Source organism: Camelus dromedarius, chromosome 10 (genome assembly GCF_036321535.1).
Source record: "Camelus dromedarius isolate mCamDro1 chromosome 10, mCamDro1.pat, whole genome shotgun sequence".
In the NCBI taxonomy this organism is placed as follows: Eukaryota; Metazoa; Chordata; class Mammalia; order Artiodactyla; family Camelidae; genus Camelus; species Camelus dromedarius.
This window is the reverse complement of record NC_087445.1, coordinates 7,586,570-7,604,615: the sequence shown is the minus strand read 5'-3', so window position 1 is coordinate 7,604,615 and position 18,046 is coordinate 7,586,570. Positions and strand designations below refer to the sequence as shown.

The following is an 18,046-nucleotide window of genomic DNA, read 5'->3' as shown; positions in this document are numbered from 1 at the left end:
AACCTCAGTTTCTTCTGACCTTGCCTCCATTTAAAATCACATCCACCCCAACCGTTTTAGTCTTAGGCCCTCCATTTAATCACCTTTGTTAGTATTCGCCAAAACTAATGATACTATTTGTGTACTAATTACTTGTTTTTGTCTGTTTCTGTCTCAGCCACTAGAATGTAAGCTCCAGGAGGGCAGTGCCCAATGATTTCTGTCTCATTGGCTACTGTATCCTTGGCATTTAGCACAAGGCCTCTCCCATAGCAGGTACTCAATAAGTATTTGTTGAATGAATGAATGACTCTTTCTTAAGAGTACCTCAGAGGCTGGGAGAAAAATGCAAACAAATAGTTGCAGTATAGCACTGGGGGTGATATGGTATGTATGGAATGCTCTGGGCACCTTAGACTAGGAACTAGGGACATTACAGCATGGTGGTTAAAAGCAGTTACAAAAAGTAGGATGGCCAAGGATCAACTTCAGGTTCTGCCATTCACTCACTGGATGGGGGACCTTGGGTAACTTTCTCAACCTCTCTAAGCCTTAATATACGCAACAAAATAAGTACTCTAGTAATGACCATGTCAAGGACTTTAGTGAAAATTAAATGGGATTTACTGCAAGTGAAGAGTCTGTCACATGCTGATGCATAGCAAATGTTAGCTGTTGTCGTTAAAGGAAGATTGTGGCTCCTTAAGAGCACTATTCAAGACCTACATGTGTTAACATATGCAGAATGAACAAAAATTGTGGCCCCTTTTAAAAAGTTACTCTATAAGGTCAGAATTAAGCTTTATAAAACAAATACCCCTCCTTTTCACTTATCTTAACAAGATTTCCACATCTTTTCTTTTTGGAAGAATGGTAATAGATTCTTCAGTAGAGCCCTGGTTGGAGAGTACTAGGTAATGCCATGGAGACTGAGGGTAAATGTGTTTTCTTTGCCACCAGAGGGCACCAATCAGTTGTCACCCTACCTGTCATTATGAAACTATGAAAAAGCTACAGAAAGCTGTTTCTGTCATTTATTCTTTGACAAATATGTTTTGAATACCCACTATGTGCCAAACACTATAGTAGCTTGTATATGGTTGTGAACAAGACCTGCTGTCATGGAATTTATAATTTTGAGAACCTATTATGTGTCTGAGAGACCCTATTAGACATTGGGGTTGAGAGTGGGATTCAATTTGTGATTTTTTTGTTGTCATTGTCCTTATTACTGATTATCTTCCTGACCTTGGCTGTGAGCCCATGAGAACAATTACTTAGTGTCAATAATGTGTCAGACAGTGTGCTAGTTGCTGAGGATCCAAGGATGAATAAGACACAGTTGCAATCTACTGATAAACAATGTCTTACCTGCTAAGATAAAAAGGCATGAGACAAGTTCTGTGGAATCTGAGTTCCTCTGCCCTGAGAATGGAGTCATAAGTACACAACCCATTAACACACTAGGCTGTGAGCCTCCCTAACAGAATTATGTTTATTAGCCACCCACCTTAGGGTCATGACCATTGTGAATATTTAGTATGAGTTTGTGAGTTGGTTTGAGTCCAGGGAGCAGCTTCCGGTTTGGGTGCCAGGTGTATGCTCCAGCGACTTAGGCTAGGGATCAGCCATCTTCTGGGTCATGGTGGGGCTATGACGAGTTTATGTGGGTGAAATACTTTGAAGATGAACTTTCTGCCTATTTATCTATTCACAGCCTTGCTATTAAAGGTGTCAACATCATCTCCCATGTTTCCAGGTCAGCAATCTTCTTGTCCCTGAATTGAGTGGTGGAGGAGGGGAAGTCAGAACTAGTTATACATCATCATTTGGGGAGGAGGGGCTGCTTTGACTAAGATGCTACATGCTCTAATTCCAGTGGAATTTGGTCTCAAGACCTGGAGAATAGAATTGAGAGCTAGGGAATGAATCTTTAAAATAGAATAAGCTTCATTTCTGAGAAAAAAAAAGAACAACAAAAAAGGGGTTCTTTCATTGTGGATTGTGCATAGTGACTTCCTTCTAAAGAGTACTGTGCAAAGGAAGTAAAAAGAGTAACTTTAGGATTGAGAAACCTGACACACTACCTCAGCCAAGTGATTGAGGTCAATATCAACACTGATAAGTCATGTTGATATTATGTGCCCTTGATATGACATGATAAAAATATCATTTTACCTCTGTAATCTTCCTCCCAAATCCCCTAAACTCCAGTTTAATCTCATGAGAAAAACATCACAAATTCTAATTGAGGGACATTCTACAACATACTTGACTAGTATTCATCAAAACTTTTTAAGATCATCAAGTCTGGGAAGCTGTCAAAGTCAAGAGGACCCTAACAAAACATGAAAACTGAATATAGTACGGTGTCTAGGATGGGATCCTGGAATAGAAAAGGGACATTAGGCAAAAACTAAGGAAATGTAAGTACAGACTTCAGTTAATAATAATATATCAATATTGGCTCATTAATTGTAATAAATGTATTATACCAATGCAAGATATTAATAATAGGGGAAATTGAGTGCCAGGCATATGAGAATTCTCTGTACTATCCTCTGCATTATTCTAGAAATCTAAAACTGTTGTTTAAAAAAGTCTATTAAAAAATGGAGGTGGTGGTAACCAGAATACAGCAATGCCTTAAAATTTTTTTTCTTTCTTTAAAGTTCTTGCTTATGGATCATTTACTATATGTCAGCCATTGTGCTAAACTTTGTATCTAGATGATCTCACTGAATCTTTACAATTGTTTATGTTAGGTATAATTAACCTTCTTTTACAGAAGCTTATGAAAAAGGAAGAGGTAATAAAATGTAAACGGTGGAGCCAGTGTTGGAACGAAGAATCTTTCTGATACCAAAATTCTAAGTGTGTGTGGAAGGAACTCACAGTATCCTGGCTTTTCTAGGAAACATTCTGGCAGTTATCACAGGATGTGCCTTCCTAAGAGAAAGGGGCATTCTAAATCATAGAGATTGCAAACCGTTTCTGCATCTCACTTCAGTCATGATTATCTTAAAAGTCTCCCAGTTCTAGGGGGACTTTCAAGCTGAAAAGATCTGTAGGGGGTCAAAGTTCAACCAAGTACATCATTTTACAAATGGTAAACTGGGGGATAGCCAAAGCTCTTTCCCCAAATCAGAGAAAAGGGCCAGGAACCCAGGTTCAGTCTGTATTATTATTTCTTTATTTTCCACAAGTTCCTCTTTGCAGTTAAGAACGGAAGTAGAAACTGGCCTATCTGCGTTCCTCATCTCTCGGATGGAAAACTGTCCCCCAACCCCTCAAGTGGGTTGCTCTCCAAAGACACAATGGCGTGAGGCCTAGACCTGCAGAAGAGATGTGGGGATGCTTGTTCCCACCTATAAGACCCACATTCTCAGCACATCCTCATCAAGCACCTACTGAGTGCCGGAACCGCGATTGTGTGTCACGGGATGGGGGGAGGTGGAGGCCTGCAGAGGATCAGGGCTCTTCCAAGGATGGCTGTGGAGGCCTGTGGATACACAGAGGGGGAGGAGGGCGATGACAGTTCTAGGACCAGAGGTCCCTTCCAGGGCACGCCTTTGCAACCGCGGCATCAAGCCGCACAACCGTCATTTTGGGGCCAAGGGCATCCCCTGCGGCCACCCTCAGTCCTCAAGCCGCTTGGCCCTTTAAGGGCGGGGAACACGCGCCGGCGTCACAAAGCGCCGCCGCCGCGCGGGGCGGCGGAGTGGAGGCGGGGAAGTGGGAGGAGGAGGAGGAGGAGGGAGAGGAGGGCTGGGGAGGGAGGGGCGCGCGCACGCGCGTCGGGCCGCCCGCCGCCGAGAGCCGCCCTCCCTCCCGACGTGCGCCCCTCCTCCCTCTCTCCCTCCCTTCTTCTTCTCGGCTCCGTCGCTCCCGCGGCGCGAGGCGCTCTCGCACTTCTCCTCCTCCTCCTCCGCTGTCGCCCCTCCTCCCGCGCAGCCGCCGCCGCCGCGAGACCCCCGCGTGCCGCGCTCCCCCCCGCCCTTCGGCCCCGCGCGCCCTTCGGCCCCGGCGGCCCGTGAGGAGAACGAGAAAGCGAGCGAGCGCGGCGCTCCCGGGCTGGCTTGGCCCCGTCTCCTCACCATCTCCGGCCCTCCGCCGCCTTCCTCCGCTTCCACCTCCTCTCCCCCCCCGCTCCAAGCTGAGGCCCCCTCCGGGGGGGGGGAGGCCCGGGACCCGGAGCGAATTTCTCTAACTCCCTCTACCCCTCCCCCAACCCGGCCCGAGTGTGAGGAGAAGGGCCTGGCCCGGCCCGCGTCGTGTGTGAGGAGGAACCCGGCCGGCCCACGGGCCGTCTGGGGCCTGGTCCGGCCGTCCGAGTGTGTGAAGAGAGAGGCCCGGTGCGGCCCGGCCGAGGGCGAGCGGAGGGGAGGGGCCTGGTCCGGCCCGGCCGGTGCGTGAGGACTGGGGCCCCGGCCCGGCGCCGCCGCCGCCGCCGCCGCGATGGCCCAGCAGCAGATGACCAGTTCGCAGAAGGCCCTGATGCTCGAGCTGAAATCCCTGCAGGAGGAACCGGTGGAGGGCTTCCGGATCACCCTGGTGGATGAGTCCGACCTCTACAACTGGGAGGTTGCCATCTTCGGACCCCCTAACACCCTCTACGAAGGCGGCTACTTCAAGGTACCCCCACCCCCTCTCAGACCAGGCTTCCCCCGGCGGAGGCCGCAGCTTTCGGCTGTTTTCGGGGCCCAGAGTGAGCGCGGGTGAGCGGAGGGGGCTCCTCACCTCGCAGCCCCCTCCCCCCATCCGTAGAGGCAGGAAGGCCTTGCTTGCTCACCAAGTGCCTTTTCTTTGTCATGGGGGCGGGGGCGGGAGGCCAGACTGCATCGGGAAATAGGAAAGCCTCTGTGGCTAGGGTAGTGGCTACCGGAGGAGGAGGAGGAGGAGGGCGGTCTTTGTTTTGTTTCCCCAGCTGAGGGTGTTTGGGAAGCCAGGTGGTCTGTCTTTCCCCTCTCGTCAGAATCATCTCTGCGCCGGCTGGAACTACCCCAGAGGGCAGAGTGACCTGCACTTAGGGGATTGGACCTTCCTTTTGGGGGTGGGGGGAAGGGGTATTAGCCGGTCATTCCAGCGGCTGTCCAGTGACCTGACGTTTTGGGGGTTTGATGGGCTTCTTGCATAGTGGTAGTTTCAACTTCGCATTCCAGTGGGCGGTAATGAAGAATAGGACCCAAGGGGTGGTAAACAAGTGTATCTGCGTTTTCTTGCCATTATCCCCTTGCGGGAACTGTAATTTATCCCCCTTTCTGTCCTCATTTTCTGTTTACTTCAGTAGTGTTTCAAAATGCCCTTTGTCCTCACCCTGCCACCAACTTTACTGGCTTCCTCCTCCGCCCCCCACATGGAGAAACAGCCACAGAGGGCGGAACGTGTTATATAGGGAGATTGATAGTTTCCCACTTTAGGAAGACAAAATCGAACCCTTTTGCTCAGATGGCTAACTAGTAGATGGGGGTGGTCTCACAGATGAAAAGGATCACCTGAGGTGAGATGGTTTCACGGAGTAGGACGGCTCCTTAGCGACCATAGACATTGTGTCTATTGTTTTCCAGGATTTTAGAACAGCGGTTATTACCATTACTGAATCCAGGATTTTTTTTTTTTATTCCAAGGTAGGTAACTTGGAGATAGATATTGAGGGTTTTTTGGTGTGGCTTTTACCATAAGGAGGGACAGATCACAGATTGAAGATTGAATGTTTTAAATGGTGGGGTACAGAGACAGAGGAAGTGATGCTTAGGAATTGATTTAATTTTTTATTTCCAAAATTAGGTAAAATAGGGCCGTGAGTCAGTCTTAGTTTGTTTTGAAGGGAGGGGCTATCTTGGCAAAAGTTCTAAATGAGTGTCTTAGTCATGTAGTTACGTGTGTTTTTAAGGACTACCCAATTACTTAAGTTTTCTACTCTTCTAAAGGTAGAAGCCTCAGTTTCAGGCTTGAAATTGGGTCTACTTTGTAGAAAATGTAAAGAATTGATAGAGGAATGTTTAATATTTATGCCTGTGATAGTCACCAAACACTTAGTTTAAAGCTTGTGTTTAGAATATTGTGTATACTAACCATATGCTTCATGTTTTGTGGTCACCATACACTCTACTTTTCAGACGCAGATATTTGTAAAATCTACTGGCTAACTTTAGTGAAGTTTAATTTCCAAAAAGTATCATTGTTTGGTACAATTGATAATCTAGTTAAATGGAGACTAGCTAGAATGATCTTACTCCAGTGCAGTTTGTTAAAAAGAGAAAAAGGAATAACAACAGCAACAAAAAAACTATATGAAAGGAAATAATGGGTTACAAATTGTAGTATTTTTGCTTAAGCAATTGGGAAAGGAGTGTGACAAACCCTCTCAGTTTGGAATAGGTAATACAGAAAGAAGATTCCCGTAGCATACAGTGATTTAAATTAAATGCTTTTTAATTTCAGTCCTATTTGAAGAGAATGGTTTAATCTACAATTTCATTCTATATGTTAGATTTCTTAATCTTGGGGTGTTTTTAACCTTTAATTGTGACATGTAAAACGTGAAAATTCTTAAAAAGGCTTTGTGTTTCAGCCTTGTGGGAGAATTTTGTTGTTTTTCTTCTGTTTTTTTCCTTCTTAATAAGAGTTTTTATACCAGAGTCCTTTGTTGGAAAAAGGCAAATTTATGGTCATGAGCAATTAACACTGGTGATAGGTTTAAAACCATTGTTTTTTTAATTTCACTGTTTTTGTCTTTAAACAAGGCATTTAGTGTGCTCTACTACAGCTGCAGTTAAAAGTTGGCACAGACCTTTCTCTACTACTTCCTTTATTGAATGATGGTCCTTAAACATTTAATGTAATTTATTTTCAAGTTAAACTCTTTTCCTCATTTTACATTGTAGTTTCAGAAGACAGTGGGCTGCCGGTCATTCTTTAAATTTTTCATAATGTAACTCCTTTAGCTTTCACATATTAATAGGCTTCTAACTGATCTTTTTCATCATGAAATAGTTGGCTCCAGTGTGTTTTAACTGAGCATCTGTTGTGATAGAGACTTGTGAAACCTGTATTTCGCGAATTTGTTTTTTCATCCTGTTTTTGGTTTTTAAATACCTTGAATCTGTGTGATTCTTAGCTGAGTGTCTGATTTTCTGCACTTAAATCTTTTTAGGCCTCACTATTTTTTGTCTAGTTTCTTAATCTCATTATTTACCCAGTGAATTTCTTTGCTGCTTTGCATTTTTCTTCTGGGGTCTATGATTATAGAATAAAAAGTAGGAGATGGCTTAGAACATCCAGAACACATCTGAACTTAATTTTGCTAGTGTGGAGCAAGTTGGAATTTTATTGTTACCGAAAGATTAAATTGTTGATCAAGGCAACAGTTAGTGATAACTTTTAACAAGTTTACTCCCATTCCTGTAAAAAGAACTGTCTTTTCAAATAACTCCCGATAATATAACTTCATGTGGCTATTTTAGTATAGAACCTCCTTGGAACTCCTGTGTTATTTATCTAAATGCATGATAGCAGTGAGTCTAGAGATCAGAAAGTGAGAGTGACTGTTTCATGAAGTGCATAACAAAAGTTTAAATGATACAGAAAGCTTAAAGTATAGTAAACTTTTTGTAGTTTTGGTTTTATTCAGTAATATAAGGGAATGAAATATGGGCATGTTCCATTTTTGGATAACTCCCAACTGATAAAATTTAGAAAGTATTTATATACGCAAAGTTTTCCTTAATAGGATGTTGTTTATCAGACTTAACATTTTGTTTTATATTAAAGAAGCTCCTCAATAATTGTTTTTAAAAATAAAGGATATGCATTATTTTCGTTTCTTCTGGAATAAATGAATCTGTTTTCCCCTCCTCTCAAAAAAGAAACCAACCAGACTTAACCCCCTTGTGTCTGGCAGTTTTCTTCAGATTATAGCATACTCTATTTTATGACTCTAATTCTTAGTATATAGTTGAAACAGTTCTTTAAATGACTCTTAGTCTTTTTGACATATGGATCCTTTTGAGAGCTTTATCAATGTTCCTCAGAAGAAAATGAACACACACAGTAATTTGTATGCACTTTCAGAGAGTTAACTGATAGGTTAAGAATCCCCTTTTTAAGAGAGAGGTGGGGATAGCTCAAGTGGCAGAGCACGTGCTTAGCATGCCCCAGGTCCTGGGTTCAATCCTCAGTACCTCCTCTAAGAATAAATAAATATATTTACCTCCCCCTACCTCCACTAAAATAGAATAATTAAGTAATACAGCAACAAGTAAATAAAATATTAAAAAAGAAAGGATAAAAAAATCTTTTTAAGGGATTTGGATAGGCAACTTTAAAAACAAAATTAAATGACTTTGAAATTATGGAAGTAATGCTTTTTTTTAATGCTTTCTTTTTTTTTTAAATTATATGATGAGTCAGTTAAACTTTTTATTTAAAAATTTTTCTTCAGTCATTTGAGAATACCTCTTAGGGCTTTTAGCTGTAACCTTTTTTAGAAGCTGAACTTGAGTGCTAGGTGAACTAAGGCAACATTGTAAATGGAAACATAGTTAATGTCTAGTGGTTTCTGGCACAAATACAATTTTAGTGCCCCCTCCTCCCCGAAAATATAGCACCTCAGTATTTTGGAGTATGATTTTACCCTGTTAAGTCTTAGAATTGCCATCAGCCAGGTAGCACTTGTGACCTAGTTGTGAGAGACCCTTCTGTTAAAATCTTCTGATAAAATTTTTTAAATGCCAGTGTCAGTGTCCTAAATTTGTTAAAATAAAAATTATTTCTTTTTAAATGAAGGATTTGAGTCCTCAGTACTTTTTGCTGCATATTGATTCCTCTTTTTCTGAGATTTGTGTTGTGTTAGTAAACAGTATTTATTGAACACATCAAAGGCAAAGCACTGTAAAAAGAGCAACTACTTCATAAATAGTGAAGTATTAGGACATTTATAACCTTTATGAATGATCACCATAAAAATCTTTGTACAGACTTTGAAATACAGAAATGTGAGGTGTAGCTGTTATTAACAGAATTATAATGGTAATTAAAATCAAAGCTTTTAAAGATTTAAGGCTAGTTAATGCATTGGTCAACATAACCACAGTCTATCGTGATAAAATGTTCTGTTCCATATTTGCAATTTAGTATTAGTGGTCCTAGTCTAAGTTTCCAGAAGAATCTGTCGGAGATAGTTGAAATAAAGGCCATCTAACAAATTGGCCGGCGTCTGCTAATCTAGTTATGGGAAAATAACAGAAAGAGTTATAAATCCAGAGTTTAGGATTACAGAACTCCATCTTGCTGAAAGGTCATGTTTAAAAGTTTAACTTCTTTTATGTTCCTGAACTTCTTTTGGATTGTTTTATGTACAACTTACATAGATATCCAAATAAGACTGAACTCTTTCTTTGAAAGTGCTCTCTCCACACAGAGTTAATTCATTTCAACTTTATTCAGTGAGTAGTTGTTATTCAGAGTTTATGCTTATGTATCCTTATTTTTTTTTAGGGGGGAGAGAGAATTAGGTTTGTTTATTTATTTATTTGAGTAAAGGTAGATTTATTTAGAGAGATGCATACCACATAGAGTGTAAGGCAAGGAAAGAGGCATAGGAATTGGGTGCTCAGATTAAAGTAAAAGTAGGTACACACTCCATAGACAGAGTGCGGGCCATCTCCAAAGGGAAGGGAGTGAAAAAGTCCTAATTATTATTATTTTTAATGGAGGTCATGGGATTGAGCTCAGGACCTCATGCATGCTAAGAATGTGCTCTAGCATTTGAGCTATACCCTCCTCCCTGCTTATGTATCTTTACGTGAAGTGAATGGAATGATACTAAATTAAAAATTTTTTTGAATTTTTTTTTTGAATTTTGGAGCAGGGTAGGTAATGATGGATACTAAATTGAAGAGATATAGTTCAAATTGCCAAGATTTGGATGTAAACAAATTCTTCCATATGGGAAAATTCAGATTTGGGAATATGTATTTATGATAGAAAGTGATAGTTTAAGCACTTTCACTTAATTTGCTTTAATAACAAATGTAAAAATGCTTTTGTTAAAACACAATAAATTAAATTACTGTTGTGAATCTAGTGGCATGGTCAGTAGAATGAGCACTTAAAACATGCTAAAACTTTGAATGTTGTATCTAATTGACAGATACAAGCTAGTATCCTTAGTATAGTAATATAGGTGTTAGTAGCTGACATTTATTGAATGCTTACTATATGCCACATACTTGACACAGAGGATCTCATAATCCTTCTGTGAGGTGTGGTCACTATTACTCTTACTATATATGTAGAAAAACAGTCGCAGAGCGTATTTGACTTGACCCAGGGTCCTCAGCTAGAAAGTTGTAATACCAAGCTGTAATAACTGGACTGCTTGACTTTAAAGCCTGTGTTATTCTCTTGAGACCTTTTTTCACTTAAGATAATGTTTGAAGGTATAAAAGTGGAGCTTTAAGAAAATAAAATTTATGGAGCATTTGAAAGGGAACTTTTTGTTTAAAATTTTATAACTTTAAAGGTCACAAGTGTGATTATCTGTCCCTTCCAATTATTGGGAGAGATTGTTATGACTTCAGTCTATAACTCTTAAATTCACTGGAGAAAATTGGATTTTTGTTGTTCTTGGACAACTTGGATTAGAGAGTGACATTGCAGCAGTATTTTTTAATTGGCAAATAATGATTCCTTTGATAACAACTTTCTCATTAAGGGAAGAGTAGGATGGTGATAGAATTCAGAAATGAATCTGAGAAGACTAGTTTTGGAATTAGAAATGATGATAAAACACCTGAAGTGATGGTGGGAGGATGATAGAGGGAGTTAAATTTGTTAATACAGTATTGTTTTATGTTTTAAAAGGATGCCTTAACAGTGTAAGATTAAAACTTTTTTTTGTTATTCTTTCAGTTGAGTCTGTTAACTGTTATTCCTTATCTCTATTACAGCATCTTTAGATCATTGCCATAGTTTTAATTTATTCTGTATTTGGGTTTTCAAATGTATTATTTAGTCATCTGCTTTACTGTATTTGCTGTATGGGCAGCTGATGCTTAATTTGAGGGATAAATCCCATGAAATAATTTGGCATGTATGGCTCACTTAGTCGCATACATAGTAATTCAGGTTGTAAACACTGAACGTTTACTTACTTTATTGAAAATAATCCTGGCCCTATTTATAAGATAGTATTAAGGATTGTTAATGTCACCAAAACTTGGACAATATGTAGTAATCCTTCATGGAAACAGAACTTTTTAAAGCTTAGAAAACAGATTTTTAAGTTTACTTCCTGATATATATGGCAAAACAAAAAAATTCATTATTCAAAAGCATATCTTTCATATGATTTGAAACTTAAATTTTGAAATTGTAGTAGAAGCACGGGTGAAGTTAGTCTAATACTTCACATTCACATTTCATTTTTGGACTAAAAAATAGTTTACTCAGATTATTTACCTCATTCACCTGGTTGAATCTGAATCACCTTTGAATTTTAAACAAAACAAAGTCCACACTAAAGAAGTGAAGATTTGCCACTAGTAAGAACATTAAGATGTACAATAGGCTCTGAAGGCAGTTCTCAAAAAAAAGGGAATCCTGAATTGTTTTGAGCAATGTCAGTCTAGCACTGTTGGAGTGGGTATATCGTCAGCCTTCTGAGGTATTTGCTCTGAAGGGGGCAAAGCTCATTTGAGTTCTGATAGTTGGGTTTAAAACAAACAAAACTTATTACTTAAGGCCCATCTTGGTCTTACCACATAACTGCTATTTCCCTCATTGGCTAAACAAGGGTAAGAATAATATATTTAAGCCAGTAAGGACTAACACCTGTGGGAAAACTTCAGCGTTAATGTGAAAAAAAGAAAAAAAAAGTATAGTAACTATGTTCTCAGTGTTTCTACACTGAGTTCTTTGGATTTTGGTAGTCATATTTCATGGAAAGTTTGCTAGACAAAAAGAGAAGTCTTACAGGAAGGTATGGAAATTCTGTGGAATTTAGATTAAGATGTAAGGAGTCATGTGTTAAAAGGGCTTTAAAGGGAGAGTACTTCCTGAGTTTTGAACTGGTAAGTCTCCACCTTTCTTATATAACCATTTTTTTCTGAATTTTTATTGGTAAATTGTGGAATAAGTTATGTATAGAAAGGCTCCTTAAATTAAAAAAAGAATGTTGCTAGTAGGTGGTACAACTGGAAAAGTTAACTGAAGGACAGTATATAAGTATAGTATTAAGGAAATCAATTATTTCTAGCTTAAAAAAATTTTTTTTCTATTGTGACTAAACCTAGTTGTGTGTGTCTCTAAATAAACTCTTAAGATTATGAGCTCCTTAAGAAATGCTGGTGGGTCTTTTACTTATCTTTGAAATTCCTTAGTATTTGGCATAGGACCTAAAAGAGTAATACTTAATCTTTTGGTGGAGGTCACATCCTTTAAGAATGACAGCACCCTCCACCTCCTGCCTCCAAAGTCTTTGTGAAGTTTCAAGTTACTGATACCTGAATTTCCTCCATAGATCTTAGATGAACATAGTGAGTGGTAATACTAGTAGCTAAGTATTTGGACTACTTAGTTTCTCAAGTTATGCTTTCTCTTTTTGGAAGAAATTGGATTTTGTTTGGGTTTTTCCATCAGTGACATTTTTCTATAGTTGCCAGATTGCCTCAATTAAATCAATGTTCTTGGTGACCGAAGGTTTAGCTAAAAATTAAGATTGAAATCTTGGTTATACAGGAATATAGGACGTTAGGATCTTTATAAAGGGCTCCTCTTACACTTTAAGTATTATAAAATTTATTTAGGAGAGATTAAGAATTTTGGAGCAGTGATAATGAGAGGTAGTAGCAAAATCTGCTGGCTATAGCAACCTTGACTTCTGTAGTCCTATGAAGATCAAGATTTCTTCACCTCATTTGGAAAATCTAATGAATAGAACAAAACAATTAAACCTAGTTTTGTTTTAGTATTTCAGAAGACATTAGATTAAATCTTTTAAAAGCAGACTAGAAGTGCATTTTAGAAGTTTAGAGGGGAGGGTATAGCTCAGTGATAGAGTGCATGCCTAGCATGCACAAGGTCCTGGGTTCAATCCTCAGTACTTCCATTAAAAAAATAAATAAATCTAATTCCCCTCCCCCCGAAAATAAATAGTGACTATAAATGTTACGAATGTTTTAATGGTTCTTGATACATTAAAGAAATCAGGATAATTAGAAATTTTTATAGCTCTACTTGTGGTTTGATAGTACCCTGCATGCATGCAGACATGCAGAGAATAGTTTTGGTGATGTTTAGCCAGGTAATTTTGGTGATGTTTACCAAATATATAAATACATTTTTCTCTACCCCATGTATATAGTCTCCTAAATATAAGATTAACTACATCTTGTTTATTCTGTTTTCATATATAATATCTTGAACAAATTAATTGTTAACAAGGTGGTGTAGGGAGGGACTTTTAAAATAGGTTAGATTTCTCTGGTGTGTGAATTGTAACACACACGCTCTCCTGAGGTTATTGTTCCAGCTAACAAATATATCCTGAAGACTTTTAAGTCTACATACCCAGTTAGACCTCTCAAGTTTTTGCCTGCCTGTTAGACATTTCCACTAGGATGTGTTATTTACACTAAACACTAAACTCTTAAATACTAAACTGAGCTCTACCTTTTCCCATAAACCTCTTTTATGTTCCCTCTCGTGGATATTGGACACTGTCTACCCGGTAACACAGGCTTAGAAGCTGGAAATCAGTTCAGATGATTTCTGCTTCCTTCTTCCACATATCCAGTTGTTTTTAGTATCTTGTGTGTCTGGTATTTAGCTTCTCTTCTTTATTCCTACAGCCACCATGTAAATTCACACTCACTTGGACTATGACAATAGTGTCTTTACTCTGTCTTGTGGCTCCTCTGGTCTATAATATCACCAGAGTGACCTTTCTAGAGCTCTAATCTGACCTGTCCCCACCCTTGCCAAAAAAAACCCCCAAAAGACAGAGAGGAGTTATCAGCTCATCTTCCACAAACTTAAATGAAAACTCCTTTGTTTGACATACAAGACCCTTTTGATTATTGCTTACTTTCCCAATTGTATTTCCTGTTCTTGCCCCGTAGGTAGTCTTTTGACAGTACCATTGCCTAACCTGTTAACTGTCTGGAATGCCCTTTTCAGTTTTTGTCCTGTGCCCTTTTTAGTCCGGTGAACTCTAGCTATTATTTTAAAGACCTAATTCACTGTGAATGATGTTCTTGGGTTCTCTTCCTCTGATCCCCACTCCCCCCTGTTAAAGATTGTTTTAAAGTAAACCCCAGACATCATATCCTTTCATCGCTAAATACTGGAGTCCCTAAAAGACAAGAAATCTTTTAAAAAACATAATTGTATTATTCTTACACTTACTAAATAAACAATAATTCCTTAATATTATCTAACATCCAATCAGTGTTCAGATTTCCGCAGTTGTCTCATAGGTATCCTGTTAGGTATCCTGTTAAGTTAGTTTGAATTAACATCCAAAATAAGGTCTACAGTTGCACTTGGCTGATATGCTTCTTAGGACTTTCTTAATCTATGTATTTCCCTTCCTCCTTTTTTTAAAATAATAGCATCCTTGAGAAACCATTTACATATGATACAATTCACTCATTTAAATGTACAATTCAATGGTTTTTAGTATATTCACAGTTATATAGCCATCACCACAATTTTAGAACATTTTCATCACTCCAAAAAGAAACCCATTAGCAGTCACTCTCCATTCCCCCCCCCCCCCGCCCTAGGTCATCAGTCTATTTGCTGGAGCTGTAGATTTGCCTATTCTGTAAATGTAGAGATTTACATTTCATATAAATGTAATAATAATAAATGGTTTTCACTTAGCTTTGTTTTTAAGGTTCATGTATATGTGGTGTGTATCTATATTACTCCTTTTCATTGTTAGTGTTCCATTCTATGGACATTTTATTTATCTGTTCATCATTTGATGAACATTTGGGTTGTTTTCCACTATTTGGTTATTATAAATGCTGATAGGAACATTTGTGTACAAGTTTCAGTGTGAATATATGCTTTCATCTCTTTTGGGTATTTACCTAGGCATAGAGTTACTGGGTCATATGATAACTCTGTGTAACCATTTGAGGAACTGCCAGACTGTTTTCCAATTTTACATTCCCACCAGTAGTATGAGGGTTCTCATTTCTCTACATCTTCACCAACACTTGTTTTCTCTCTCTCTTAAAAAATTTTTATTGGTTAGCAATTGAATATATTTAACTGCTGAACTGCTATCTTCAGTTTTAAGGAATTCACTATTGGACTGGCGATAATTATATTTTATTACAAACTAAGGGATATTATAGTACTAAAAGGACAGGAAAGTTACTATGTTTCTAACCCTGGAGGTCACCAGACATTTGATATAAAGTAATTATGGTAAGTTCTAGCCCTAAACCTAGTTAGCTGCCTATTTTTCACACCTTGCTTCTTTTCTGCTTTAATTCATAAACCTCTTCCTGCAGGACCTAGTTATATGTCAGCTTCAGCATGGAGCCATTTAAATTTAGGTTAGTAGATTTGGTGGGGAAAAATACTAAGTTCATGATGGAGTTAACCTATTATGTAGGTGTTATGTAGGAATTTAAATTTCCTAACATATAATAATGAGGGACATTTATTAAGGGTGTTCATATATTATTTTTCTTTAAAGTAATCTAGGAAAACAATTCAAGCAGTATGAAAGTCTTTTTCTCCCCTGAAAATCATTTAACTGATACGTAATCCTCCAGAAATAGTCTGTTTATATACAAATATATGTATGCATTTGTAAACTATAAATGTGGTTACACTCTAAGTTTTCTTCTGCATCTTGCTTTTTAAAAAAAAATAAGTTTATCTTGGCAGTCTTTCCATTATTAATACTTGTGGACTGTCTCATCATTTGTAACTGTTGCTCAGTATTCCACTTGTTAAGGAAATACTTTATTCTCCTATTGATGGACAATTGTTTTCAGTTTTTTACTTTTATAAGCAAAGCTGAAAGGGACATTTTCACATGCCTCTATACTTTTGTGAGTAGATTTGCTGGATTAAAGGGTATGTATGTTTGTTTATTATGGCTTTAAAATTTATTAATAATTATTGATTTTTTAATTGAAGTATAGTCAGCTTACAATGTGTCAATTTATTGTGTACAGCATGATAGTTCAGTCATACATATACATACATATATTTCTTTTCATATTCTTTTTCATTATAGGTTACTGCAGGATACTGAATACAGTTCCCTGTGCTATATAGTATAAACTTGTTGTTTATCTTTTTTATATATAGTAGTTAGTACCTGCAAATCTTGAACTCCCAATTTATCCTTTCCCACCATCTACCTCCTGGCAACCACAAGTTTGTTTTCTATGTCTGTGACTCTGTTTCTGTTTTGTAAATAAGTTCATTTGTCTTTTTTTAGATTCCACATATAACTGATATCATATAGTATTTTTCTTTCTCTTTCTGCCTTCACTTAGAGTGAAAATCTCCAGGTACATCCATGTTGCTGCAAATTGCATTATTTTTTTATGGCTGAGTAGTAGTCCGTTCTATAAGTATACTGCAACTTCTTTATACAGGTGTCTGTTGATGGACATTTAGGTTGTTTCCATGTCTTGGGTTTGTAAATAGTGCTACTATGAACATTGGGGTGCATGTATCTTTTCAAATTAAAGTTCCCTCTGGATATATGCCCAGGAGTGGGACTCCTGAATCAAATAGTAAGTCTGTTTTTAGTCTTTCGTGAAGTCTTCATACTGTTTTCCATAATGGCTACACCAGACTACATTCCTACCAACAGTGTAGGAGAGTTCAAAGGGTATGTATACGTATATTTTGCTAAAGAGTCAAATTACCCTTCAAAAATATTTATTTTTATTCCATAATGTAATCTATGTGGGTATTGTAAAACTGTTTGCAGTTCTAAGTCAGCCTTTATGATGATTGTTTCTTTTAATTGTAAGTGAAATTTAGCTTACTTTTATGTCATTGGCCATTTGTAATATTTATGCAAGTTGTCTATACTTGTCCTTTGCCTATTTTTCTTCAGCAGTTTTTTTTTAATAGATTAAAGGCTGCTTGCATAAAGGAAGTTAAATGTATTGCATGTTGCAAATATCTTTTCCTGTGTGTCATTTATTAATGATATAATTTAAAATATTAACTTATGCTTAGAATTCTGTCCAAAGTTAAACATGGAGACAAGCACAGAGAAAGTTGTGTTGTCACTGTCTTGACAGCAGAATAGAAGAATTTATAGGGTTTAGACTGAGCTCTCTTAACATTGTCATGTAGACTTTTATGTTCATATTCTGTGAACGAGCTTGATACTAATGATGTACAAGCTGATACAGAAGTACCTGTATTTATCTTTGTAAGTGGCAGTAAGAAACTTTTTGAAAATCAAATGTTTATCCCCAGTTATGTCAACACATTTATTGTAGAAAGTTTTAAAAGTTCTTGGAACTGTGAAGAAAAAAGTTCGTTGTGATGATGCTTCTAGAAATAATACTTTTAAATATATATCCTCTGAAATACGGTAGATTTAATTTAAAAAATACTGTGGATCCATTTTTTAAAAACAGTATATTTTGAACATTTTCCCAACTATCTGTTATTTAACCTTTTCCCTTTGTTGAACATGGAGATTTATTTTGCTTTCTAAACAATACTATATTGAATTTTATATCTGTGTGTGTTTTTCACATAAGTTTCTGGTACTGGATATATTGGGTCAAAAGTTATGAACACCAAGGTGGCTACTATGGGCTTAGTTTTAATTAATTGTGTATAGGAAAGTTAAAGGACCTATAATAGTGAAAACAATTCCAAAAAAGAACAAAATTGGAAGATTCACAATGTCTAATTTTAAGATGTACTGTAAAGCTAGCCAGTGTGGTATATGGGCCAGAGGAACAGAATAGAGTGATGTATTTATGTACCAAAGATAATATGTCTGTAAGTACTTTGTTAGCCAAAAAAGGATACTTGAAAATTCATTGTTATGTGGCTG

At 37.9% G+C, this 18,046-nt stretch overlaps 1 protein-coding gene across 1 annotated transcript in view; it reads left to right on the top strand.

Moving 5' to 3' along the window:
- The first annotated feature begins 4,437 nt into the window (after positions 1-4,437).
- Positions 4,438-18,046, top strand: part of UBE2R2 (ubiquitin conjugating enzyme E2 R2) — a 91,634-nt gene continuing 78,025 nt past the window's right edge. Inside the window, exon 1 of the mRNA XM_010975833.3 lies at positions 4,438-4,614. Within this exon, the coding sequence (XP_010974135.1) occupies positions 4,438-4,614 (177 nt within the window). The remainder of the gene's footprint in view (positions 4,615-18,046) is intronic.